The sequence below is a fragment of the Python bivittatus genome, unplaced genomic scaffold, assembly GCF_059951505.1.
Source record: "Python bivittatus isolate LINGU-HERP-01145 unplaced genomic scaffold, Pbiv_v1 ctg000330_np1212, whole genome shotgun sequence".
NCBI lineage: Eukaryota > Metazoa > Chordata > Lepidosauria > Squamata > Pythonidae > Python > Python bivittatus.
The window spans coordinates 11773249-11800191 of NW_028277058.1; the positions used below are offsets into that span (position 1 = coordinate 11773249).

A 26943-nucleotide genomic window follows, 5' to 3' on the forward strand; every position below is an offset into this window, starting at 1 on the left:
GATGAACACCATAGAATAGGGGTCCCAAAATTTTTCAATTCATTGCCCCCTTCATGAAATTTCAGATTGTTCATCAACCCCCAAACATTATATGAAATAATTTAATTAGTATAGTTTAACTAATAGTACTACGCAAAATAACAACATTGACCCCTTGGATAGTCCCACTGACCCTTGGTCAATATTGATCACTTTGGAGAACCCTGCTGTAGAGAATATTAAATTACAGAAATAGAGAAAATAGAGATAGGTAACTCCCATAAAAATCATACAATTTTATTTTACAAACAGAAAACATAAAAGCAAATGTTACACCCAGTTGTGCACATTTTCTATTTACAGACTTAAAGAACAATTGTAGCATGGCTCAGTTTTAACTCTATAAAAGCAGTACTGCAGAGCAAGAAACATCAAGAAGATTGGACATCTTTTAATATGCCACAAGGTTGATCTTCTATGAGCTAGACAGGAAAAAAAAATGGAAAAACCTTGGTCCAGCTGGAACACCTTAACAATGGATTATATGCAGTACAAGCATCTGTTGATTTTGTCACTTTGGGCAGTGAACTATCAAATTAATTCAACAATCATAAAACAATGCCACAATATAATTCTGATATAATTCTGATATATATAATTTCCCAGGGTGGGAAATATTCTACCACTTCATTTGAGTTGAGATATATATATGCATGTACAAACCAAGCCCCAAGAAGAAATGCTCCTGGAAAAAGTGCCACAGAAGGTGGTCTTGGTAGCCTCTGACATGCTAACTTCTTTTCAAATTAGCACATGAAGTCAGAGTAGTTGCAGGGGCTAAAACCAAAGGTTCCTTTATTATACTGAAAGAGAGTTTAGCATGTAAATTTTCAATCAGCCCCTGTGGGATATTTGAACTTTAATGTTTTACTGCTCTATGAGGGGACCCTTTCACCACCCCGAGCACTACCGTTTAACCCCCTCCCCTTTTAATAACTTCTTGTATTAAGCAAATTCACTTCTTTACTTATGATGTTTATTTTTCCAGGAAGTTCATCTATTTAAACTATTTTCTCAGGGAGTTCAATTTAGCTTTGTCTTTCAAATTAACCTAACACATATTTTAGCCTTCTGCAGTGGAAATTAAGTGTTACTCAAACAATTATGCCCCAACAGATTCTTCATCGTACCAGTTTGAAGTCATTCTCTTTTCCCCTTGTCATCCTAGTCTTTACAAAATGTCCTTATCACCTTTGTCCATGGGCAAATCTGTCCTTTCAGTGTAACAAAGTCCTTTACAAGTTTTACAACAAATAGGGCTGCTTCAGAGTACATTAGTTACCAACAGTAATCAAAATATTTAAGAAAACTTCCTTACACTATGAAATGAAAAAGTACTCCTTAGGATTAAGCATGGATCAAAAGTGATTTTGAAGAAGTTCTTTGGATCATAAGCCTAGCATTTCTTCAAAGCTGACATGTCAGTAACTCATTAAGGCAGATGTCTCTTTTTTCAGACTCACAGAAAAGCTATATGCTACACTTATATTGTGCATTACGAAGCAACCTCTTCAAAATCATATACACAATCTCAAGTGTATCTGGCCATAATGGTATATTTGGTAGAGAATGGGTTCACAAAAATATTTTGGAGTTCTCCAAACATAAAGTTTTGGTGGGTTTCAACCTACCATCCTTGGGGTGGGTTTGGAAGCAGCCCAGGAGTTCATGCCCACTGTGGCATCATTTTGACCCCAACTGAGGTGAGTGGCCATATATTAGACCTGGTTTTTGTCTCAGATCACATGCAACATGATTTGAAAGTGGAAGATACTAACATCTAACTTTTGTGACAGTGAGATCACACTCATTTTCCTATAGAGCTGAGTGTTGCCATGAGATCTCGCAGGGGGAATGGTCTAATTTCATTGCTCCACTCCAGATGCCTGATGCCTAATGATGCCTCTTGCTTTCAGAAAGCCATTAAGACCTGGGTATCCCATAGAATCTTGGGAGTAGATTTGTGATGAAGGGCCCCTCCTGCTGTGCATTTGGGTTCTGTTGATAGTTTCTTGGGGTCCTGTTGTTTTGTTTTACCCATATTTTTATTCTAATGTTCATAGCATTTTGTAAGATGCTTAGAGACTTGTTCAGATTAGAGCAGCACAACAATCGTAATAAATAAATAAACAAGCAAACACTGATAGTTTTAGTGAAGGTGGCATCAACAACTCTTTCAGAATGAAAAAATACACATAAATACACTTAACAGCTATAGCATGGTCAAATAAAGGTTCCAAACAGGAGTCTTTTTTTGTTGTTGTTGTTGCCCAACCACAGGAAATAACAATCAATAGCAGGGAGAAAGATGCAAACCCAATTGGAAGAAGAGAGAGGGAACATATTATACATGATCACTGAGATACAAACCAGATATGATGTGATATACAGTATCCTAATCACAGATCAAGGTATAGAAATTAACAAAAAAGAAAGAATTTGTTAAAACACATTTATTGTGTACCTCTTATCAATAGGAACTATTTCAACAGAAAAAATATGGATTAATAGAACTAGAATTCATGCCCATTCTTTAACAACTGATATAAAAAAAAGCAATGGTATATAGTTTTAAGACCAGCAAAACTAAGATACTGAATTTCTCAATTCATTAGAAAGCAAGTGTCTCTGCTTGTCAATAAAATAAAACTTGACTTCTGACAGGAAACTGTGACTAGTTGCAGTTGTGCTTACAGAATTCTACACTTGGGGATGGAAGTAGTTGGGAACATTTATAAAAACTTTTTGGATGATTTAAAAATAACCAGTTTCTATTTCTGCTTTAATTCTATGCCTAAAGACAACCCGTTTCAAAGTCTTATTAGGAAAAAAAAATAGCAGGATGCAAAAGTTACATGAAATCAGTGATCATTTAATGTATAATAAATTCATGTCATTTTTTACAATCAAAATACCTGATTTTATAAACTGAGTCTGAAATTTCTAATTCAGTGTTTACATACATATGCTCCCAACTTGTATCAAATAAATAGTAGCACAACTCAAGAGAGAAAATACATTTTTCTTTGGATAAGGATATAAAACAGAGTGCATGATATTCATATATTTAAAGTTTATATATTTATTATAAACTTTAATTCAGCTTTGATTTAAGACTGCTTATAAAGACAAAACATTATCTTTTAAAAATCTGCTTCTAAAGAAAAAAATCAGCTTGACAACTTTTGATAACCAGAATGTATAGAAAATAAATTATTATAGATATGACACCTTTTGTGTTTGTCTTTGGTTCTTAACTTTCAAAACCTTGTTTTTATAGCATTTTTCATAGAAAACACCATTGAATAGCCTTAAAAATGACTAAAGGACAATACTATGCTAAACAAAGCACATACCTACACATCAAATATATTTTAATAAGTTTTGCAAACACAAGAAGCCACAATGATATAAAACCATGTTGATGCATTATGAATCACCTGTTAAAAATAAAGACAATCGAGATTTTTGGTAAATATTTATAGAGCCAAAAAATAAAAAGATGTATAGCAATAAAATTCCTAGTGAAAATGTGTGCAAGTAGATCCATTTTAAAAGGAAAATTCCTACTCCCTGTGTCATACCCAATTAAATTCTCAGGGTAATGACCCCATTTGCATACAGAACAGAACCCACAAGTGGGAATTTTAATGGGCACACCACCCGAGTACATTAATTGAGAGTGACACCACTTGAACTAGTTTTGTGCTTACCCCACTGAAAATTCTACTCATATTATTTTTAATGTCAAGCTACAAGTCAAATTTCCAGATGATGGACTTGTTCTTTTTTAAGCATTGAATTTGAATAAAGGATTGTTTTAATTCTATTATGCATTTCACAGCTTTGCTTTAAGTAATCTGTATGTCTGGTTTTCACCATTGCTTCATTCTGTTCCCAGTGATTGGAATTTAATTTTCTTCATTAATTTGAGTACAATTACATTAAAAGTAATGCCTTACCACATCTAATTTGCTTTTGAATGGGCCTTTAATATATATTTTAATAAGAATGTGTGTTATAGTTAAATGCGTAAAGTTTACTGAAATGTAATTGTGTAAATATGTTTTGTTAAACTTTGTTTTAATAAACAGAACAATTTAAACATCCCTTACTTTACTTATATTTAGAGTCCAGTTAAGAAAGTTATTTGCAACCAAACCTTGTATCTTGGTTACCAACTATCTGATTTCTTCTGCTACAGACAGTGATCGTGACCTTGAAGGTTATTGTAGATTATGAGCCATCTCTTGAAGCCTATTATGTAATCAAGAAGTTTATCCTTCACATCACAGAACAGGTATATTAAGAGTTATATCTTATAGGTACACTGGCAAAACCATATTGTTTAATCATAATTCACTTTACACTAAATTTGCAGTCTTCTTATGCAGCACCAAACCTAAATAGCAGCAGCAGCAGCAGCAGCAGCAGCAGCAGCAGCAGCAGCAGCAGCAATAATAATAATAATAATAATAATAATAATAATAATAATAATAATGGATTATGTACAAGTAGAGTACTTTAAGGATTGGAGCAATACTTCAATGGTTTCATTCTAATACACTCCAATGGATGTTTTTTTAAAAAAAAAGACGTTTTCCCAGCATTAAGAAAAATGCACTGATTTTCTTAAGAGCAAGATTGTCAATTTCTGGGATCACATGTATTCTCATATTGCAACCCTTTTCTCACAGCACTTGGAAATTATTGAAAGTTTATATCTGGAAAAGGTATATAAACAATGTTTGCCAATTAGTATTTTATAAAAAGGAATATTAAATTGTATATGAGAGCCAGTCTAGTGTAGTGGTTAAGGCATTAGGCTAAAAACCAGAAGACCATGAGTTCTCGTCCCACTAGTTCTGCCTTAGGCATGAAGCCAGCTGGGTGATCATGGGCCATCACTCTCTCTCAGCCCTAGGAAGCAGGCAGCGGCAAACCACTTGCAAAATCCTGCCAAGAAAACTACATGGACATGTCCAGGCAGTTGCTAGGAGTCAAGACTCTCGAAGGCATCCCCCTTCCCCAAAGTTGCATACTGTTAAGCTCTGCATCAAAGAACTCTCTTTCCCTTTTAGAAATGAAGCTTTAATGTGGGCATAATATAGCTCCCTGCATCCAAACTAACAAGATTTCCATGTAAAATTCTTCCCTGATGTCAGTCTTACCAGGTAGACCAGACAGGAAACATGGCCAGATGAACTAATTCTACTTTATTGTCAAGTTAGATTAACAAGATCTTGCAAATCTGAAAGCATATTTCTCCCCCCACATCCCCTTTACAGCCCAAGAAACAAGGGAAAGTCCCTTCTGAGCCTCTTGCCCTGCCACATTCCTGCTGCGGGTGAAGTTGCCTTTTATCTGACCATTCTCTTGGCTGCATCTCTTCACCCTATCTCCTAAGGTCATCTCACATACTATTACATCGCATCTGCAGAGTGTTTCACCATTTTCATCCCAGAGATACAACAATCTACATTATAGCCAGAGAGCTTCCCCTAACAACCTCCACAGTCAGGGGCTGAAAAGTCAAGAGAGTGATCACGACTATGAAATACAAGGCCTTCCACTTTTTAATGTGTGTTGCACGCATGACGTGTAAAAATGGATGGGGCTTCAATCACATGGTTTCAACCACTGCCTTGACTTTTTGACCACCTTCACCCTCACAGACATCTCTGGCTTACCCCAGTTTTATCTACTCCGCTACAATTTATACCCACTTTACTTTTAATTGTTTGATTGGACTACAGCAGCTAAATTTTCCCAGGGTGCTTTAACAATTGAAAAATAGTTATTTTTCACCATATTCATGGTGTCCATTTATTACAAAAAGATTTTCATTATAAACTTAAAAGAGTTTAACCATATAGTTCATCATGTCAGATAGCTTTTTTTTTTTAATCCGCACTCAATCGTTACCAATTCTGCGGTGACTGCCTGGACGAGTCCCTGCAGTTGTCAAGGCAAGGTGTTTCGGAAGTGGCTTGCCAGTGCCTCCTTCCTAGAGCAGAGCCCAGCTGGCGAGTGCAGGAGGCAGGGTTTCCGTTGCTTCACACCTTTTTCGGGCGTGCGCGGCTTCCGCGCTACTGGCAACTGCTCCCGTCTCCTTTTGCAAGGCACCGCCAGCATTTTTCCTCCCACTGGAGTGAGAGTACCCATTTATCTATTTGAACTGCTGGGTTGACAGGAGCTGGGGAGGAAGCAGGAGCTCACTCTGCTGCATGAAGCTGGGCTCGAACCGCTGAAGTGTCAACCATTTCTGGCCGGCAACTTTCAGCATCATTAAGCCACTGCGCCACCGCGTCCCCCTCAGATAGCTCTATGTTTAATAAATATCTCACAGCAGAAGTATCAGTCACTAATAAACAAAGCCTCCCATTTAAGAGGAAAATAAAATTAAAATAAGGCACAGCATTATTGAATGATGCCTTATAATTTAAAAATTATTGTCCAAATGCCTTCCTATTGTATGCACAGAATAGCCAGCGAGGACATCTCTAAGACGAAATCTGTAACTCATTCCCCTTGTGAAAAGAATCAAGTATAAAGTCATAAGAGGGCTGCTCCTGATTTAAGGTGTTAAAATACAATTGGTAAAAGTTGCTCTAACTCATGACAGCTCTATAAATGTAACATTACAATATTGCAAGATAAGCAAAATAAAAATACTACTTTGTAAGTCTACACTGGAGAAAAAGCAGTTGTTGAAAAGCAAACACCGGAATTCAGTCTAGCTGTTTCTCAGAATCTCTGAGCACGTGGGCAGTGAGATCGCTGCTGCTACATAGGAAAAAGCATTCCTACTGTAGTACAATACTAGCCAATTCAGCTCTAAAGAAAAGTCAGTAAACACATAAAACTATTAAGAAAATACATGGGCAGTGGAGGGAGGGGGGATGTTTGTGATGTAAATGTATGCAATTTAGGATTGTAAATGGAATGTGCATGGTTGACCTTAGAATGATTTAAAAATATACTTTTAATGAAGTAATCAATGATTTTCTCATAAATGCAGCTGAAGCCTACTTCATCTATTTTCAAATCAAGGACTCCGTTGTAAGCAAAGCAACAAAAGGTTGGCAGAGTGATTTGAAAGCAACTATTACAGGGCACAAAGGCTATGACCCCAAAACACTTATTTTAAACTGATTTTGCATTTCATTTAAAGGTTTCTAAGTACACATTGTGTTTCACCCCTTGGATGCCTCAAGAATGTTTACCTCTAAATAAATGAAGGCTGGCCTTGGTGCAGAAGCTGGAAATAAAGTATTAAACATATAATAGTAGATTCTTCCTTAGTTTTTAATATATTATTGTACAATTTTGTGTGGAAAATACCAGTGCAAAAAAAAAATCACATGCTTTTAAAAAACAGAGAAAGCTTGAAATATAACATTTCTCAATATTTTAGAACTGTATCAAAATTTGGGAGTGGAACAATGATGTTAGTCCATAGCATGGCAATTAAGCACTGAAAGTTCAAAACCATATTGCAATTTGCTGAGGAACTGAGAATAACATGACAGATTAAGACTCAGTTCACACATCACTCTAACCAATAATTTGGTTTGTTTGAACTTGATATAATATGTTTAGTGACCCAAATCATTGTGTTTGTAAACCATAGTGTATGGTATGTAGGTAAATCTTTTCTACTCTCAAGAATTCTGGTAAGTAGGCCAGTCTTTATTTATTTAATTTGGTCCCTTCAAATCAGTGTTGACTCCTGGCGACTGCAGTTTTCTTGCCAAGACTTTTTCTGGAAGTGGTTTGCCACAACCTGCTTCCTAGGGCTGAGAGGGAATGACTGGCCCAAGGTCACCCATCTGGCTTTGTGTCTAAGGCAGGACTAGAACTCATGGTCTCCTGGTTTCTCGGCTGATGCCTTAACCACTACACCAAATTGGCTCTCACCAAAGAATTATAGACCACCTTTACGACTAACACACACTTTTCTCTAGAAAAGCAAGCTTCCCATAACTTATTCAATTATAATACAGTCTACTTTGTTGGTTCAATTGGTTGAATGAGTTCAACCAATTGTGAATTTATGTTAGTAAATTAAGGGTATCATAAGCTTGGTCTATCATTGTGTCATAATTTTGTTAAACCAAAGTTGAAAGGACTAGAAGGAAAATATATGTGGGACATACCACTTCAAGAAATTAACTATTTTTTTTCTAAACTATTACTGAAGATATTTGTCTCAGGCTTCTAAAACTTAAGATACTGACATACTGTAGAAGAGTTGGAGAGATGATACAAAATAATCCTGAGAAAATAAGCAGAATAGTTCTGTTCCAAGTTACAAGAAGTAATACTAAAGATTCCTTCCTTTTCCTCTCCAAGAATGCATGCAGAATAGATGTATATTCCTGTCAACTTCAGTCTTGGCCATCTACCTCCCTTTCAAAGTAGAGAATATAGATTACATAAGATTTTCTACTGTATATTCAAGCTAACACACAAAGTTTTAATTACCTAAGGAACATCAAATGCAATCATGCAATTTTACCTGCCATCCCTTATAAAAAAGAATTGCAAAGTGATTAAAGTGATTATTTAATGCACTTATTACAGATAATTTGAATAAAATTACTGTGTCCAAAACTATTTCTTCAAGATCTTGAAGTTCACAAAGTTATGCTAAATTGTTCCACTCATAATATCCGAGGTTTCCAAAGTGAACAAACAGAATAATCAGTCATGATTGTAACAGAAACCAAAAGGAAGCACTGCCTCCTTTCTTCACAGAACCATCATCATATTCTGAATATTACCACTGTCACAAATATACACGCACACACAAGTTAATAGAAAGTCTGGAGAATTAAACTTAATGGAAACATTTGTAATCCTGTTTCTGCTGAAAACCTCTGTTTTCACAGATGTACTAGGTTCTAGTAAAGAGATATCCATTTGAAGAATACATATGGAAGTATTATATTTAAGTAGTTTGACATTTTAGCAAAATAGATACACTTCCCTTGCATTTGTTTTAAAACTATAATCACTTTCTAAGATGGGATGGGTAGTATATTTTTAATTTCAAAATGACATAATACTCTACAGGGTATGATGCAATTTTGAAATATTCAACAGAGCACGAAATGGCAAATGCACTAGTACCAAGTTGATAAAAACTTAGTCTTAGCAGATAAACATAGTACTAGATTAGCCACAAAAGTTATTTATATGTCTGAATTAACTGAAGCTTGATATACAATCCTATTCTAAACAAGACAAAGCCAAGCAAAGCTTACTGTAGCGTAGTTGCAGTAAAAACAAGATGAGGACATATGTTCTTTTTTTTTCATCTAATGATCTGTAATGTTTTGTTTGGCATTGCTAATCCATTTTAAATAATGAAGTAAACATAATTGTGTGGTGTTAAATAGATGGCTGAAAGCATGACTGCTCGGGGCAGTGTATATTCCCCTTTATCCAAAGATCTGTCTGCTCTGTAATAGGAAAGAACTTCCAATATGTAACAAATCTCTTGCTTGCCATAATAATAGAGTCATATGCTTAAAGAACCCCAAATGAATAACTCAAGGCACAATCCAAATGCCTCTTTCATTTCCAAGTATGGTTCAACCTTTCAAAATTTATAACTAAGAGCCTACGGACTGATCTTATTGGTTTACTCAATTTAAACTTTGTTAAAAATGCTGGCTATAAAATGTTCTTTAAATTCTATCAGTGTAAAATCACTCGTTTGGGTCCAGAGATCCACCTGCATTTTTCAGATATCCATTTAATCAAAAGGTTGGGCAGAAGTTATTCCCGCTCTTCCCTTAACTCATTTGCCAATGCACTAAAACTCAAGGTCAAGGAATTTCACATGAACCAAAGACCAAAGGATAAGTGAAGATCACGGAAAATCAAACAGAGGCCCCTTCTGGGAGTGGAACGATTGTTGCAGCATCAACAAATATGAATGAGAATAGTAACCATTAATAGCTTTTAACATATGCAAGCAGATACATTGAGAACATGTATAAATATCTTAAATTTTCTTGTCAGGAACAACTTGGTAGTAAATATTTATAAATCAGTGCTTCTAATTCAGATTTTAATTTTTATTTCATTTTTATTTACTATAAAGATGGACTATTCTTTAAATGAAAATGAATAGTTGATAATGATTGAGATCAGAAAATACTGACACAAATGAAAATAGCTAAAAGGATCTAAACAGTATATTTAAGCTATTAAGTTCAATAAAAATTCCAAGAAGACATAATGTACACTACAATATTCCAAGATATGGAAAATTCTGTTACTGGTTAAAAACATTAGACTAGATTTTAATTACTGTATGAGAACAATTTAGGAATATTTAAATCAAGATATGCATTATCTTTTCCTAAATATATTCCTTCTCCTTTAAAGAACTTCAAATATTATATTAAATCTATACAGTGTTTTAAAATGTCTTGCATAATGATTTCATATAGTATTTTAAGGTTTTTAAAATTCTACTTAAATCTTTTTTATTCTTTGCATAGGAAAGCATTCTTGTACAGTTAGCCTTATTCTTTCAAAGAGGAAGGAAGAACCAACCCTAATTCTTTATAATATTACATATGGTATACAAAAATTATAGAAGTAAATACTACTTTTAAGACTGCAATCATTACTTAGAATAGATGTGAACAAAAGTGTACTATAAAACATGAACAAGGTTACTCTTCAGACTTTAATAATATATATTACTAGATCAGATAAAGCAGTTCACATTCCAGTTAATATAAAGTATATTTAATAAATCAAGCAAAATGCATTTGTTTGAAAACAGGTTGTTACAAATTTATCTAATCAAGAGTCACTAAAATAATTTTTTTCAACATTATGGTTTGATTGTCCAGCTCTGAAAACGAAGATCAAATAACAAAAAAATTTAATGGATTTAGCCTTCCTGTCTTTTTCCAGATACAATCATCAGATTGTTGTTTCATTTGTGTGAATGATTTGTCCTGCATTTATTCTTATGACCTACTATTCAAAAATTCTTTCCAATGACATTACCAGTGTGAAGAAGTAGGTTGCTGTGAGAACATTTAATAGTGCCTTTTGAAAGAATTTATTAGAAATAGAGATGCACATAAGAGCCCTGACATGAAAAACATCAACAAAAAGACAAAGGATAAATAGAAACTTATGATGGGAAACAAATCCCACAACATTCCATACAGATTTCCAAACAGTCTGCTGATTCACAACAGGCATCCATAATGCCACAGTCCATGTCACATGGGCAGTTGCAGTCATCTCCCATTTCTTCCCCACAGCAGCAGGCCACTCCTGTGCAGACTCCACATGATGTTTGCTCCAGGATGAGGCCACAGAGGGTGACGAATTCACAGAACAAGCAGGCCAAAATACAGTGTACACAGCAATCTTGAGAAAGTAGACAGAGAAGGGAAGGAAGAGAGAGAAGAACAGAAATTTCATGCTACATTCTCAATGTCCACTCTGGAGAAAACAAAACATCTTAAGAGTAAACAAAACCATCTTCATTTCTTCCACATTACATAGTTTGCATGTATTAGGAGACACATTATGAGAAGATATGAAGGAAGCACTTCCAGGTGGCAGCAATCCTCCCTTAAAATAGCCTACTCCTGAAGCAAGAATGGCCCTACTCTTAGTTAAAATCTGGCTTTTTTGAATGGCTTTTGCTGATTAAGATCTATCCATATTGATTAGTTTGTTTTCATTATATTATGTTTTACACTGGTTGGATTTTGTATACCCCCTAAAACCTCTGAAGCAAGGCAGTTTATGAAACAAATAAATAAAAATGGATCAATAAATAAATGCTTCAAAAAGATTTCAGAGGCTTAGCAGTAAAGTTCAGAGGCCCAGCAAAGATAAAGATTCAGTTCTCAAGGAACATGTTGTTATATCACCAAATGTATCCCATTTTATTCAATTTGGACATGCCAGCTACTCATTCTCCATAAGAGGAACAACGATAGTTATTTCAAATAATCTTTTCCTACCAGTACTCCTATTCTGCAGTTTTTTGTGCACATCACTGCACTTACCACTCTTGCTTCAAGACTAGCCTACATGATTTATGGCCCCAATCCATACATTAATGCATCTGCAACACAAAAACCAAAAAAAAAAGGGGGGGGGCAATCTTCTTTCATGCTAATGAAGGAAATGCTAATCATAAAAAAATAAAAATAAAATTGGGCTGAAAAGTGGAAAAAAAAAACCCCTCCAAAAAGATTATTCAGGGTGTCACTTATAACTGAACCTGGTAATGCATGGAAGAGATGCATGTCTGATTCATCCAGAATCAAAAGAAATTAGCCACTGGCATTACATATGCATTTTGCTTTAAATAGCTTTAGTTATATCTGTTATCTCATTTCTATAAATAATGGACAGAGATACATAAACACTTAAAAGTTGAATTAAGAATAGAAAATGTTCATTGCTAACAAAACAGGAAAGAAGAACCAGCCAGATGGGAGAGTGGGAAGAATGCTTACATATATTACTATTTTTTTTTATGAAGAATAAACATACCTACAAGTGACCTTCATCCAGTGCTTAGCAGATATGACACATGAAATGAAGCTGGGGAGTACAAGTTCAGTGAAGAGGACCAAAGCCAGATTGATGGGGATTAATTAGACTGTTGTCATGGAGACTGTACTTGAACAAAACTAACAATTTCCTCTCTGATTTTTTAAAAATAATGTAAATGAGGAACAGTTAAGAACAAATAGGTGTCTAAGTATTGATAATTCAAAATTAGCTTAACTTTTTTTCTCTACCTTGACAACGAATGCCAAATAAAAGAGGAAAAGAATTATTTCAGTTATAAATCTTTCTCAAGTTTCCAAGACACTTTACAATAAATTATAACTACAACTATACAAAATAAAGCAGCCATTCAGTTAATGGCAATGACATTACATGAAGAGAAATGATTGTGAAAATAACGCAACATACAATTACATCATCATCGTCGTCGTCATCATGAGCATTAGTATTTTAATTAGGTTTGTTATAGCCGCCCCATTCCAAAGACTCAATGTGGCTTACAACACCCAACATAAAATTTAAAACAATTAGAAACATAATAGAGCATAATAAACAAAAACAGCCACAACAATAAAACACATACAGAACAGGGGCTCCACTAACACATTAACCCAGGCCCAGGACAATTATTGTGATACAAAAATAATAGTCAAAATAGGTTCTAGGTTTCTAAAAGGAAACCTACTTAGAAAAAAAGGAAAGGAATTCACCTAGCTAAAGAACTGTATTCCCTTGATGAGGCCATCTAAAACAACTATGTCCAAGGTTAGAGGTTTCATTCTAACAGATTAACTGGGGACAGGGCTGCTGATTTTCAAGAATGTCCATTAAATATGAAAGTATGAGATGCATTTATAACTGCTGTCAAGATTGGAAGGTGCTTCTTTATAATCTTTTTTCTTTTTTCTTTCTTACTTGTTCACTATTCTTATTTTCTTTGTTTCTTTCCTAACATTTGTATTGTTTTTATCTGGTTAAAAATTTCTTCAATAAAAATATTAAAAAAGAAAGTATGTTATTAAAGTGATTTACATCATTTACATTATGATCTTTTGCAAATTACATCATATGTGTCAAATTATATCTTTTACATCACTATGCAAATGACATACATTCACATAAATGATGTCATTTGTGTAATGATGGCACCATGCAAATGATACTATGTCATTACAAAAACCTTTTTTTTTTTATTATTCCCAGTTTTATGCACGTTCTATTCATTCGGGTTAGGCTATGCTAAGACTTGTAGTCTGCTATTCCATTTTTTAATTTGAAAAAAAAAAACTGTCATACAGCATGGGACATTTTCTCTCTCTGACATCAGAGAGACATCTCCATGGAAATACTGTTTAGGCATGACAAAAGAAGGTTCTCTTGCTTGGTCAATCAAAAGGCTGAAATAGTTCAGGATCAAGATCATGAACAAAAATGTATTAAGTAAGCATTCAATTCTGGTTAGTTCTTAGTGTATCAGCTGCTTAATACAGTCACATAACAAACTGAATTTTTTTTATGATCTATTATGTGTCCACTTTGTCATTGTTACAGCATAGCCAACCCCAGCCTTTTGCCATTCAGATGTTTTAGGAGTAGAACTTTTAGAATTCCCATGTGAGAATATACTGTTAGGGTAAAATGTAGGGTGTTCTTATCTAGGTATGTAATGGAAATGGGGAAGACCCAATAATATAATAAAATAGACAGTATCCAATATACTATATTAAGAATTCTATATCAAATGGTAGAAATGATTTTTAATTTGGATGGTTAATAAGAATATTTTTAAAACTGAAATTTAATTATTTTTTTTAGCTTTTAATGTTTTTAATGCTTTTTGTTGGTATTTTTTTTTATTATTTGTTGTACTGTTCTTTTTAAACTATTTGCTACCCAGAATCACATATGTGAGATGGGCAGCTATATAAAATTAATTTAATATATTAATTTAATATTAATATATTATTTATTTAATATATTTAACTATGATATATAAATATATATTATATATAAATATATTATATATATAATAAAATAATTTAACATGTTAAATTAATATATTAAATATATTAAATCTATTTATATAATATAAATAATAAATTTAATATAAATTTACCAAATAAATAAAAGATAAATAAGTTCTGTGCTTAAATCTAATAATTCCATACTATAAAAGATTACTCCAACATGACAAGCAAGTTGGGGTTCTAAATGCATATATTCTCTATTTTAGCTGAGCTAGTTAAATGCATTCAAGAATTAATGTCAAATCAGTAATGTTAAATTTTAATATAGCTCAAGGCAAACAATTCCTATTTCTAAAATTTAAATACTTTAACATTAAACAGAATTGTAAAAAGAAAAGAAAATACACGTACTGAACCTGATTTATATTGTTTTTCTTGACATTATCCAATAATCTGAATCTCACTAACTATAAGAACAGAAACAAAAGCAGTTTCTGCTTCTGACCAAGAATACAGCATCACATTTCTAACAATGGTCCATTAGACACTTCCAGAAAGACTATAAAAAAAGCACCAAACCAAAGGCAGTCACACCATTTGGTTACACAACTTTTGTTATTTTAGCTTCACTAAAAAATACTGCTGGTTACTGATACAAGTAGTCCTCATTCAGTGACCAGTTCATTCAGTGATCAGTTTTAAGTTACAACGGCTCTGAATGAGGGAACTTACAACTGTTCCTTATAGTTGCAGCCATCGCAGAGTCCCGCAGTCATGTGATCACCATTCATAACCTTTACTGCCGGCTTCCAACAAGCAAAGTCAATGAGGAAGCTGGCAGGTCACAAATGGTGATCATGTGAACCTGGGATCCTGCAACCACGTGGGATTCACCTATTGATATCAACTGGAACTGCTGAAACTGCCAGCATAAGTTGGTGTGGTCATGTGAAGTCCCGTTTTATGACTGCATCGCTTAGCAACAGAGTTGCCGGTCCCAATTACCAACGTGAAGTGAGGACTACCTGTATATCCTTCATTTATTTTTCCAAACCTCCCTTAAAATAAATTGGGGGCAGTGCATGCCATAACATTTTCCTATCTTCTTTTGTCAACCTAATCTTATTGTCAATGAGTGTCATTGGATGAACCCAGATTTTCATATCTTAAAAAATGGGACATCTATACTTTTCTGGGTACCTTGAATAATTTTATGTATCTCTCCTGTGTTTCAAATTCTAACAATACAACTGAATACAGGTTTTTCCCTTAGGGCACAGATATATATTCTCTTTGAAACCCTGCCAGAGAACCCATAGAAAACAAGCACTCTTTGAGAATCAAGGAAATTGAGTGACCTCTTGATCAGTACTGAGATGTTGGGAAAAAAGGGAAATATAATGTGTTGTCCTAAATGTAATGCAGAGATGAACTGTGAAGGAAGGAGGTACCTGGGTGAAGGATTATTTTGTTTCTAAAAAGAAAAAGAAATTTCCCAATAGAAGACCCATACCTACCCCTCTGAGCATGCCAAAGTGATAGTTATTAAAAATATTCCAGATGGAACTCAAGGTGCTCGTTTCACCTCTAAAGTCCTTCATGGCATATGGACTGGTTACTTGAGGGACCACCTATCTTCCATAGTTATTGCCAACCCTATATAATCGGTCAGAGTCAGCATGTTCTGGGTCCTATCAATTAAGCAGTACTACCTGTTGATATCCAGAAAGCAGGTCTTCTCAGTGGTACCTCCCACTCTGTCCTTATTTAGAAGCGTCCTTAAGACTTGGCTCTTTTCCTAGGCCTTGGGCTGGAATGGATGCTGGGGCCCCTTGTGATCTATGAGATGGCAGTTGTTTCCTCTGGCCATTCTTTTTGCATTGTGCAGATTTTTTTATTTTAAATTTTGTAAACTTTATACAAAGTCATAATAGAATTGGACAATTAATAAATGTAATAATTTTTTTAAAAATACTATATAAGTATAATCCAGAAAGTATAATCTAGAATAATTTCCCACTATTATTAAAGAAAGTGTTAAAGAAAGTGTTATTCTTTACAATTTTTTTTACCAAGTGGTAAATAATTGGTGGCGCAATGTTGGTTTAGCTCAGGAGTTTCTCTGCCTTCAGCATGATTGGAAGCATGGACATGAGGATTGAAACCATGATGAGGTCCTATTACAGTGGTAAACCTTGTCCTCAAGGGCTTTGAGGCAGACAGAATGCAGGAATTGCAGCTTTCTAAAGGAAAGCATAATGCTTGGCCTCCAACCTGAGTATCAAGTAATGATATACACAGAGACTCATAAAATCATTTAATTGTGGAATTGGAAGGGACCACAAAGATAGAAGGAAGCATCTGAGATATAGTCTTTACTCTCTGATACATCCAACTGAGCTCTATGTAAAAGACAGAGATCCCAGAATCTAGGGCAAGTGGAAGGCTGTAGATTTAACAAGCACCTGAGGAAATAATCCATATCTTTGCCAGAGGGGGAAGTGGCAATATTTGGGGGAGGGGCTGATGACTGGAGTGTGGATGTATATCACTGCTTGCTTTACATATTGTCTGCTGGTTGATATGATTTAAAATGCCTATTTTAGCTTTTATTTTAGGTTCTTGGATATATAGGTAGTCCCCAACCTATGCTCATTCAGTCAACAACCATTCCAAGTTACAATGGTGCTGAACAAATGGTGGTTATGACTGGTCCTCAGAGTTCCGGCCATCCCAGCACCCCTGTGGTCACATGATTGCAATCTGGTTGCTTGGCAACCCGTTTGCACTTATAACCAGCCTGCTGGCCTGGGACTTACAATTTCCTGCCAGCTTCCCCACTGATTTTGGTTGTGGGAAGCCGACAGGAAGTTGCCTCACCTTACGATCGTGGGATTCAGTTAACAATGTCAACCGGGACTGCAGAGATTGCCATCACTAAGCAATGCAAGAAGTCCACAATCTATACTTTTTGTTTTAAAAAATGCATTGTACACTACATTTTTCAATTAAATCACAGACATGACTATTGCACTCTAGCAGTAGGAGGTACAATGACACAAATCTGATGTGAGACTGTGAGAATACTGTGAAAGAAATAGGAAAGTGACACTTAAATTACTTCAGTGAATGGTGGAAAGCACCAGAACATATAAAAGAGAGAAGGAAAGTACAAATTTGCAGAGGCTGAAAGCAAGAAGTTCATGCATTAGCATATCATAAAAAGCTACATATAGAATCTAAAGGATCAGAAAGGTGACACATGAGAAGTGAGATGACATAATTTTCAGAAGCAGACAAGAGCTACCCTTGACAAGATGTCAAGAGCTGAGAACAGGCATTTCTAAACAAACAAGATGCTACAGACATTTGATGATCATGCATATGAATTTGTAATCTTACATTTATTTTCATTTTTTAATGTCTTGCAGCATCCTCTGTGATTTATCACTGTTGATTCATAATGTTTTGGAAATCATTTGCATTAGATTTATAATTTGTGTAATATATTTACTCTGCTCTTTCTTAGGATAGTTTTTCCTAACATTTGAAAGCAGAAGTTCTTCCCTCACTACTAAATAAGACTCCACAAGATTTGATTCCACAGACCAAAGTTTAACCAGCTGATTGCTAGCTAGCCAATTTAATTAACATCAGGAACTATGTAACTTCTGTTGGTGAGTAAGTCAATGAAACAGATAGCGCTTTGAGAAGATTGACCTCCAAATAAATGGTCATATTAGAAGCTTAAGATTTGGCATCTATACATTTTTGCAACTTTTTTTTTGCAAAAAGTTTTTCAGCAGTCATATCCTGTGGAAACTGGAACTATAATAAACTAATCAGTTTAATAACATGATACTATAGTATATAATATAGATTTCTGGGGGGAGGGGGCTGGCTTTGTTCCTAAGGCAGGACTAGAACTAGAACTCATGGTCTCCTGGTTTCTAGCCTGGTCCCTTAACCACTATACCAAACTTGCTCTTGATATATGCATAGATGCCAGTATACATATGACAGACTTCATTACACTGGAGTTTTTCCTCTCATTATAATGAGAATTGCATAGATCCTCTGTTCAAGTTAGTTAGTAAAAGCTAGTATAAAGTTATGCACTGTACATTTTTAACAGAGGAGAGAAGGGAACTGCCAAGATCACCTTAACGTGATGAATCTTCCAGAAAAATTGGTCCATGTAATGTAGAATATTGCTAATGACAGAAATTTATGACAGGGGCTAAAAGTGGTATTTTGCCTTGCTCTCCTTTTCTTTTTTAACTTCTATGACTCTTCCTCAGGTACCTCATTAGATTAACTGCAGACATTAAAAATCACAAGAAGAAAATATATTTATGTTGCTGGTATATATAGTATTCCGGGTAGAAAGAAATAACAAGCATTTATATATCAATGCCCAGGATTAGGTTTCTACCCAGAATATGGACTTTTGTGAGTGTACTAAGCCACTGTCAGTGACAAAGTTACAAGTTCTTACACATTCTAAAATATTTGCCTATCTCCTAAAGACAAAGCAATTCAATTCTGTCTTGCCTCTATGATGACACTGCCAGTTAGTCATTTAAAAAACTCTAAGCATATGATCAGCAGTGAGAGTAGTGTACAAATATCTGAAAGCAGGAAATATTTCTACTTTCCTTCAAATACTTGCTGCAATTTCCATCAAACATTTTCCTTTGGGGAAGGAACTGATATTTTACTATAATGATTTCTACTTGCTTCTGGAACACAACTCATGCTCTTCCATTATTTTTAGTTGACTGCTTAATTATTATATTGTCATGAATGAGGTTTGGTTATTCTGTGTTTTGTTATCAGCTTACCTTCAGGTAAAGAACCCGGTTTATGAGAATAAGCAGAGCTTTTCTTACTGCTTTCAGTGTTGACCGACAGGCTGGACTGAATTTTTCTGTGTATTTTTTGGGAAACAGGTGCAGAAAATGTTCTGTTATCTGGCGCATCAACTTTAACTCCGCTGCAAAATCCGCTTCCACTAGTCAGACTTCTGGGACCATTTTGCTTTTTGCTGGTTCCTTCCTTATACTTGTCAAGTGGCAAAGCATTTGGCTGAGGCAAACGCTGAGGTTGTGCTTTAAAGATATTTAAAAAGAAAAAGAGAGAAAAAGAATTAGAGCAGTTAACTGCTTTAATGATGCCTATTTAAACAAAGTTTTCCAACCTTCAGTGAAGCTTATATAACTATGATTTTGAAAGCTGGTCAAGATCCTGGTGACTATGAAATCTCACTAGATTTAAAAATCCTGATTGCAATTCTGACATGTAGATTATAAGTGATATTATCTTTGATTATAAAACCATATTATGCAGGGCAGATAAAGTCATCAAGTGTCTGTTAATATTAGATTATTAACAGACAATCTGAATATATATTCAAAAAACTTGAAATCACCATAGCAATGTCACTGAATGCAGAAAAAAAAATTGATATTGTGCAGTGAAAATTTCTGGAACAAATTTTCTCTAAATATGTATTCCTCCTATTTTAGTTGGATCATTATGTGATAAATTATGCTTTCTGTTGGAGTTACTACAAGCGGAATTTTCATCTATCAAGATTCTCATGGTACATATCCAGGAAGTCTTTTAACTCCTTTTATTTTTAATTTGATATTGGAACCAATGATCTGCCATATTAGACAAACACATTTTGGGTATATATTACACAAATATATTATGGGTATATAATTATCAATATTATATCATCAATATTATATCTTACTGAAATTATTTAATCAATATACCAAAATTTACTGGCATTCTGCAACAGTTTGGCAACTCTTGTGTCACAATTTGAGAACCTGATAATTTATCAGTTTTTTTTTTCAATTAATTGCAGTATGTATCCCAAACTTTCTTAATGGCTTTAATGTTTCTATGAACATTTGTAAAAACTGGGGTTTCGCTTGTTGTTCAAATTCTTTTAAATATCCAGAAATAATTACACTAAAGAAATTTTCTTCATTTGTGAAAGTGTCTATGTATATACATGAATACATATGAAATTCCTTATCTCAAATAAAACCTACATAGATAGATACTTAAGAATCCAAATGTTACAAAGATAACTATTTTAAAAATGAGTCCAGTATTAGTTAAGATTTATGTATGCATTTATAAATATTCCTATGTCAATACATTTAAGTTATTCTAAGCAGACTAATATTAAGTAGTTTTCTATGGGCACTGCTAGATTATTTTTTAATATAAATTAAGAGTATTAGATGAAGATGGAAGTTTTAATTTTCCTGACTTTTATTGTGCATATATTTTTATTTCAATTTCTCTATGAAATAATAATAAATAATAATAATAATAATAATAATAATAGAAGAAGAAGAAGAAGAAGAAGAAGAAGAAGAAGAAGAAGAAGAAGAAGAAGAAGAAGAAGAAGAAGAAGAAGAAGAAGAAGAAGAAGAAGAGGAGGAGGAGGAGGAGGAGGAGGAGGAGGAGGAGGAGGAGGAGGAGGAGGAGGAGGAGGAGGACCACCACCACCACCACCAAAGAATACCTGATCAGGAAATATTACCTAGAAACAAGGAAGATCAAAGAAGCACTGGAAATAATAAAGCAGCAAATAACAGCCATAGCCAAAAAGACCAGCAGATACAAAGCTCAAATTACACACTATAGGCAGAAACTCCAATTTCAGTCAAATCAGAAATGTTTCTGCCTATCCATCAATGGAGAGACTGCAGTGAACAAGTCAACACCTGACAAAGGAGAAACAGTGCAGTTCTGGGCGCAGCTATGGACAACCCAAAGAAATATGACAACCACACAACTTGGATAAAGGAGGTGGATAAGAACAAAAAAGAAGCTGAAATGAAAGAACTTGTAATAACAGCAGAAATGGTGGAGAAAAGGGCAAGGAAGATTAGGAATTGGCCAGCACCAAGTGAAGATGAACTGCATGGTTTTTGGTTGAAACATCTGACTGGTCTGCACCCACTCATTGCCAAACAGTTTAACAACATACTGCAAGGAGGTGAGATTGAAGATTGGTCAATGGTGATAGACTGGGAGAGGTTACTATCAAGAGAGGAATCTTTCAAGGAGACTCACTATCACCACTACTGTTTGTTATTGCACTGATTCCTCTGTCAACGGTACTGAACAAGCCAGGACATGGCTATCAAACATCAAAAACATCTGCCAGGCTACCCTACCTCCTTTAATGGATGATCTGAAGCAGTATGGAAAAACACCATCTAAAATAGAATTGCTGCTCAATACTGTACAAATATACAGCCAAGATATTGCAATGGAGTTTGAACTGGACAACTGTGCCACCCTTAACATCAACAGGGAAAAAATAGTGAAGAAATCAAGATGCCCTAAGGAAATAACATCAAGAGTCTGGATTAAGAAGATCTCTACAAATACCTGGGCATCCTTCAAGCTAACATCAAGCATATTGAAATCAAGAAGACCAGTAGTGAATACATCATGAGACTGAAGAAGATCTTAAAGTCCAAATTCAGTGGCGGAAATACCATCAGGGCAATTAACACCTGGGCAATTCCAGTCATTAGATACACAGCTAGAACTGGACTGGACTCAAGCAGAACTAGAAACCCTGGATAGGAAGACCAGAAAAATAATGACAATGTATCATGCCCTTCATCCACACAGCGATGTTGACAGACTCTACTTACCAAGGAGCATTGATGGGCGTGGAATCTTGCAAGTACACCAGACAGTTGAAGAAGAAAAAAATTCTTCTTCCAGATATTGGAAGAATATCTGAAGGACAGTGAAGAAGATGCACTGAAGCTAGTCCATCATGAAGGCTTACTGAATACTCCAGAGACCAAACTGGCCTACAAGAAAGACTAAATGAAGAATAGAAGAGTCATGGCAAAACAAGAACTGCTGGGACCACAAAACAGACAAAGTAATAGAAAATGAAGAAGCTAAAGTGTTCTGGGACTTCAGAATTCAAACAGACAGGCACCTGCCACACAACACCCCAGACTTAACAATTGTTGATAAGAAAGACAAAAAAGACTGGATAGTGGATGTTGTAATACCTGGAAACAGCAGAAGAGAAGAGAAGAACTGGAGAAAATCACAAAATACAAAGACCTGAAAACAGAAATAGAACAACTGTGGCAAAAGAAAGCGAAGGTGCCTTGGGTGCAATCCCAAAACATCTGGAGCACCACTTGAACACCATCGGCATTGACAAAATCACCATCAGTCAATTGCAAAAGGCAGCTTTACTTGGAACAGCTTGCATCCTGCAACAATACCTTTAACACCATCAAAGAACAACATCTGCCTACCCCAAGTTCTTGGGAAGGACTCGACAGGTGGATAAAAATGCCAAATCCAGTCTAAACAACTTGCTGACTATGCAACCAATAATAATAATAATAATTGATTAAATTCATATGCCGCCGGACTCCCAGCGACTCTGGGTGGTTTACAATTGTTAAAACATTTAAAAAACAAAGAATACAGAAAACATAAAAACAGCACATGACAAAGGGGCAACAATAGCAGAGGGGAACAGAGGGGCATCAATCGTCCTCTCCAAAGGCCTGGGCAAAGAGCCAGGTCTTTAAGGCTCTTCAAAATCCCAGTAGGGTGGGAGCTGTTCGAATTTGGGGGGAAACCTCATTCCAGAGGGCAGGCACTGCTACAGAGAAGGCATGCTTCCAAGGTCCCAATAGGTGGCATTATTTAATTGATGGAACCCTGAATGTGCCAACCCTGCCAGATCGAACCGGCCAGGCAAATATTACGGGACACCAGCAGTCTCTCAAATAACCAGGCCCTCTGCCATGTAGGGTTTTATAGGTAGCGACCAGCACCTTGAATTGCACCCAGAAGCAAACTGGCAATCAGTGCAGCTCACAAAGCAGAGGTGTTACATGGGCATATGTGGTGGTCTTCCAGGGCAGCCCTATGTAAAGTGTGTTGCAGTAGTCAAGCTGTGAGGTGACCAGGGCATGAGTGACTGTCTGAAAGGCTCCCTGATGTAAGAAAGGGCACAACTGCTGCACCAGATGAAGCTGAGCAAAAGCCTTCCTAGTCACAGTTGCCACCTGGTCACTGAGCATGAGCTGTGAGTCCAGGAAGACCCCAAAATTGTGTACCATCCTTGAATGGGGAAGTGCAACCCCATCTAAGGTTGAAGTTGGAATATCCCCAGTTCTGGGCAGTCCAAACACCTAGAGTCACTCAATCTTGGTAGGATTGAGTCAGAGACAGTTCCTCCCCATCCAAACCCGTGCAGCTTCCAGGCACTAGGACAGAACTTCAATAGCCTCACTTGGCCAGCAAGGAGCTGAAAGAAATAATTCAGTATCATCAGTATACTGATGATTCCAAACCCCAAACTGGCAGATAACCTCACCCAGTGGTTCCATGTAGATGTAGAAAAGAAGGGGACAGAGTAGAACCCTATAGCACACCCCGAGGGAGAGGCCTAGGGGACAAACTCTCCCCACTAACCAACACCAACTGGAACTGACCCCAGAGAAAGGAAGAGAACTACCGAAAAATGGTGTCCCCAATCCCCAATCCAAGAAGCCAGTTCAGAAGGATACTGTGGTTGATGGTATCAAAAACTGCTGGAAGATCAAGGAGCACAAGGATGGATGCACCATCACCATCCCTGCTCCACCACAAGTCATCAAGTGTGAACAAAGCTGCATCAGTACTAAATCCCAGCCTGAAACCTGACTGAAACAGGTTTAGATAATCCATTTCCTCCAGGGTTCTCCTCAGCTGCAGACTGACCACCTTCTCAACAACCTTCCCCAGGAAGGGAAGGTTGGAGACTGGTCAATAGTTATCAAAAACTGTTGGGTCCAAGGATGGCCTCTTGAGGAGTGGGGCACCACTGCCTCTTTCAACGCTGGGGGCATCACCCCTCCATCAAAGAGGCTGACATTACTGCATGGGCCCAACCACGGGTCATCTCCCTGGCTGCTTTCACAACCTAGGAGGGACCTGGACCAGTAAATAGGTGACCAAGCTGACAGCAAAGAGAGCCCTCCACTTCCTCAGTAGTCATTAGCCTAAACCTATCCCAGATCACACCACCAGACCATAACCCATGCTCCTCAGCCTGTCCTGCCTGGTCAGAGTCCAAGACAGAGAAAATCTGAGTGACTGTATCCACCATAGCCTGAATAATCTTCACAACAGCCCAGCAGATGTTCTGGGGGCCTCTCCCTACCCAAAAGGGAATGGGTCATCCTAAACAGGGATGCTGGATGGCTATCAGCAGATGCAATAAGGGCAGAGAAATAATGACATTTCACCACCTTTATCACCACAAGGTAGTCCCTAATATGGGCTCTTACCCATGTCCAGTCAGAGTTGCTTCAAGTCTTCCTCCAATGGTGCTCCAGGCGCCTCTTCTGGTGTTCCATCTCCCGGAGGTGCTTGGTAAACCAAGTTGCACCCTGGGAACAGTACACAGGAAGAGGCTGCATATGGGTGGAGCAATCCAAGGCTCCAGCCACCTGCCCATTCCAGGCAGCAACTAGGGTCTCAGCCAAACCACCCACCAGATCCTCAGAAAACCCCCCAAGCTCTCTCTGGAACTTCACTGGGTCCATCAATTGCCTGGGGCAGGCCAATCAGACTGGCCCTGATTAGGAGGGGTGACTCCAGTGAGCCAAAAGGCAACCAGGGAGTGATCCGTCTGCGGCAACAGACTGTCCACGGCAATGGAACGTAAGCAACTAAGTCAAGACACCAGTGTGAAATAAATTAAAAAGTTATTATGTGATCCTTCTAATATCATGGCAATGGCTTAACTCCATTTAGTAAAATCTCAATTGTATTTTCTGCATTAAAGGCTGCAAGGCTCATGTGGAAGATGTTGGGATAGAAGTATATTTCAACTCCAGTCATATGACAAAACTTACACTCCAAGACAATCCCTGTATGAAAATTGCAAGTTTTATTTTAAGTCATGGACCATTAATACTTCATATTAGTTGATTAAAACATCTCTTGATTTCAAATTTGGTATAGCATCTGTCAATACTATCAAATTACTAATTCAATTAATTTTGAATTATTCTCAGTCATCACTATAATAGTGAGTGAATATCAGTTATTTTCAAGAACTCCAGAATAAAGACTTGAAATACCCATATTAACAGATCAGTGGCTAAAAGTCTTACAGAATATTAATATGGTCTTAAGAATAATCCAACCTTTTTTCCCTTTAACATGTATCTCAATAACATTTAAAAGTTGTCACCATCTTTATGTGGCAAATGAAAATGGTTAATATCCATAAGTTTGTAACTGTGAAGTGACTAATATAAATACTCTTCAAAGATGTTTATATATAGTATATATAAACATTTGGAATGTTTATTTATTTATTTAAAAGATTTGTATGGCCACCCATCTTGAAACAACTCTGGGTGGCTCACAACAACAATAAAACTACAAAAACTATAAAACCCATATAACAAAAACTAAAAACTCAGTGTCTCAATCAACTTCCCAGGGTGTCCCAACCACCATCCACAGGCTCCACTACTCTATCCAGTGCCTGGATAAAGAGCCAGGTTTAATGGCCTTCTGGAAGCCTAAGAGTGTGGGGGCCTTCAAGAGTGCTGGAGGGGAGGATGTTCCATAAGATAGGGGAGCCACAGGAAAGGCACGCTTCCTAGGTCCCACTAGATGGCAATATTTCAGGGAAGGGACCTGCAGTATGTCTACACTATCCAATCTAGTGTGACAGGCAGATACTCTCAGGGAGAGGCAGTTTTATAAATAAGAACATATCATCTTATGAAGAATTATGGATCTATCAATTATGAGGAGCAGCAGCAAAAGAAATTTCTCATAGCTGTTGGAAATATAGCAAGACTCCAGAGTTACTAAACAGATCAATGAATCTTTTTATGTAATATAATATGCTTTGTTTCCTTTTCATTTTCTATTGTACTTGTTTTCCTTTTTCCTAACTTTTTAAAAACTAGATTATTTTTATTTTTACTGAAGCACAAATAAATTACTGAGAACAGAATTCTTAAACCAGAATATTTCTCAGTCCAAAAATACATTACTATGTTTATAAACTATCATTCAAAGCAGCATATCATTCTTCCACCTTTTTTTTCTTAAAACAACCTTCTAAAATAGTTCAAAGTCACCCAGTGAGCATCTGTAACAGTTGGCTCCCAGCCCTACAGAGATTCAAGAAACTATTGTGTAAATAACCGGCTACAAACTTCTCTGTTATCAGTGAGACACCCATCTCAATGGCTCACTGGACGGTATCTTAAAAGAATAAAAAAGTTTCCGCCCTAGTGTACAAGGTAATATGTTATCCTAAATTAAA

At 36.1% G+C, this 26943-nt stretch overlaps 1 protein-coding gene across 4 annotated transcripts in view; it reads right to left on the reverse strand.

The window, feature by feature from the left end:
• Positions 1 to 242: 242 nt before the first annotated feature.
• Positions 243 to 26943, reverse strand: part of MDFIC (MyoD family inhibitor domain containing) — a 67883-nt gene continuing 41182 nt past the window's right edge. For 3 of the 4 annotated variants that reach the window (XM_088141711.1, XM_088141709.1, XM_088141710.1), the window contains exons 4-5: positions 19424 to 19690; positions 243 to 11448 (exon numbers count right to left, since the gene is read on the reverse strand). In XM_088141711.1, coding sequence (XP_087997837.1) covers positions 11207 to 11448; positions 19424 to 19690 — 509 coding nt within the window. In that variant the 3' untranslated portion in view covers positions 243 to 11206. The remainder of the gene's footprint in view (positions 11449 to 19423; positions 19691 to 26943) is intronic. The other variant, XM_088141708.1, reaches the window with a different exon arrangement.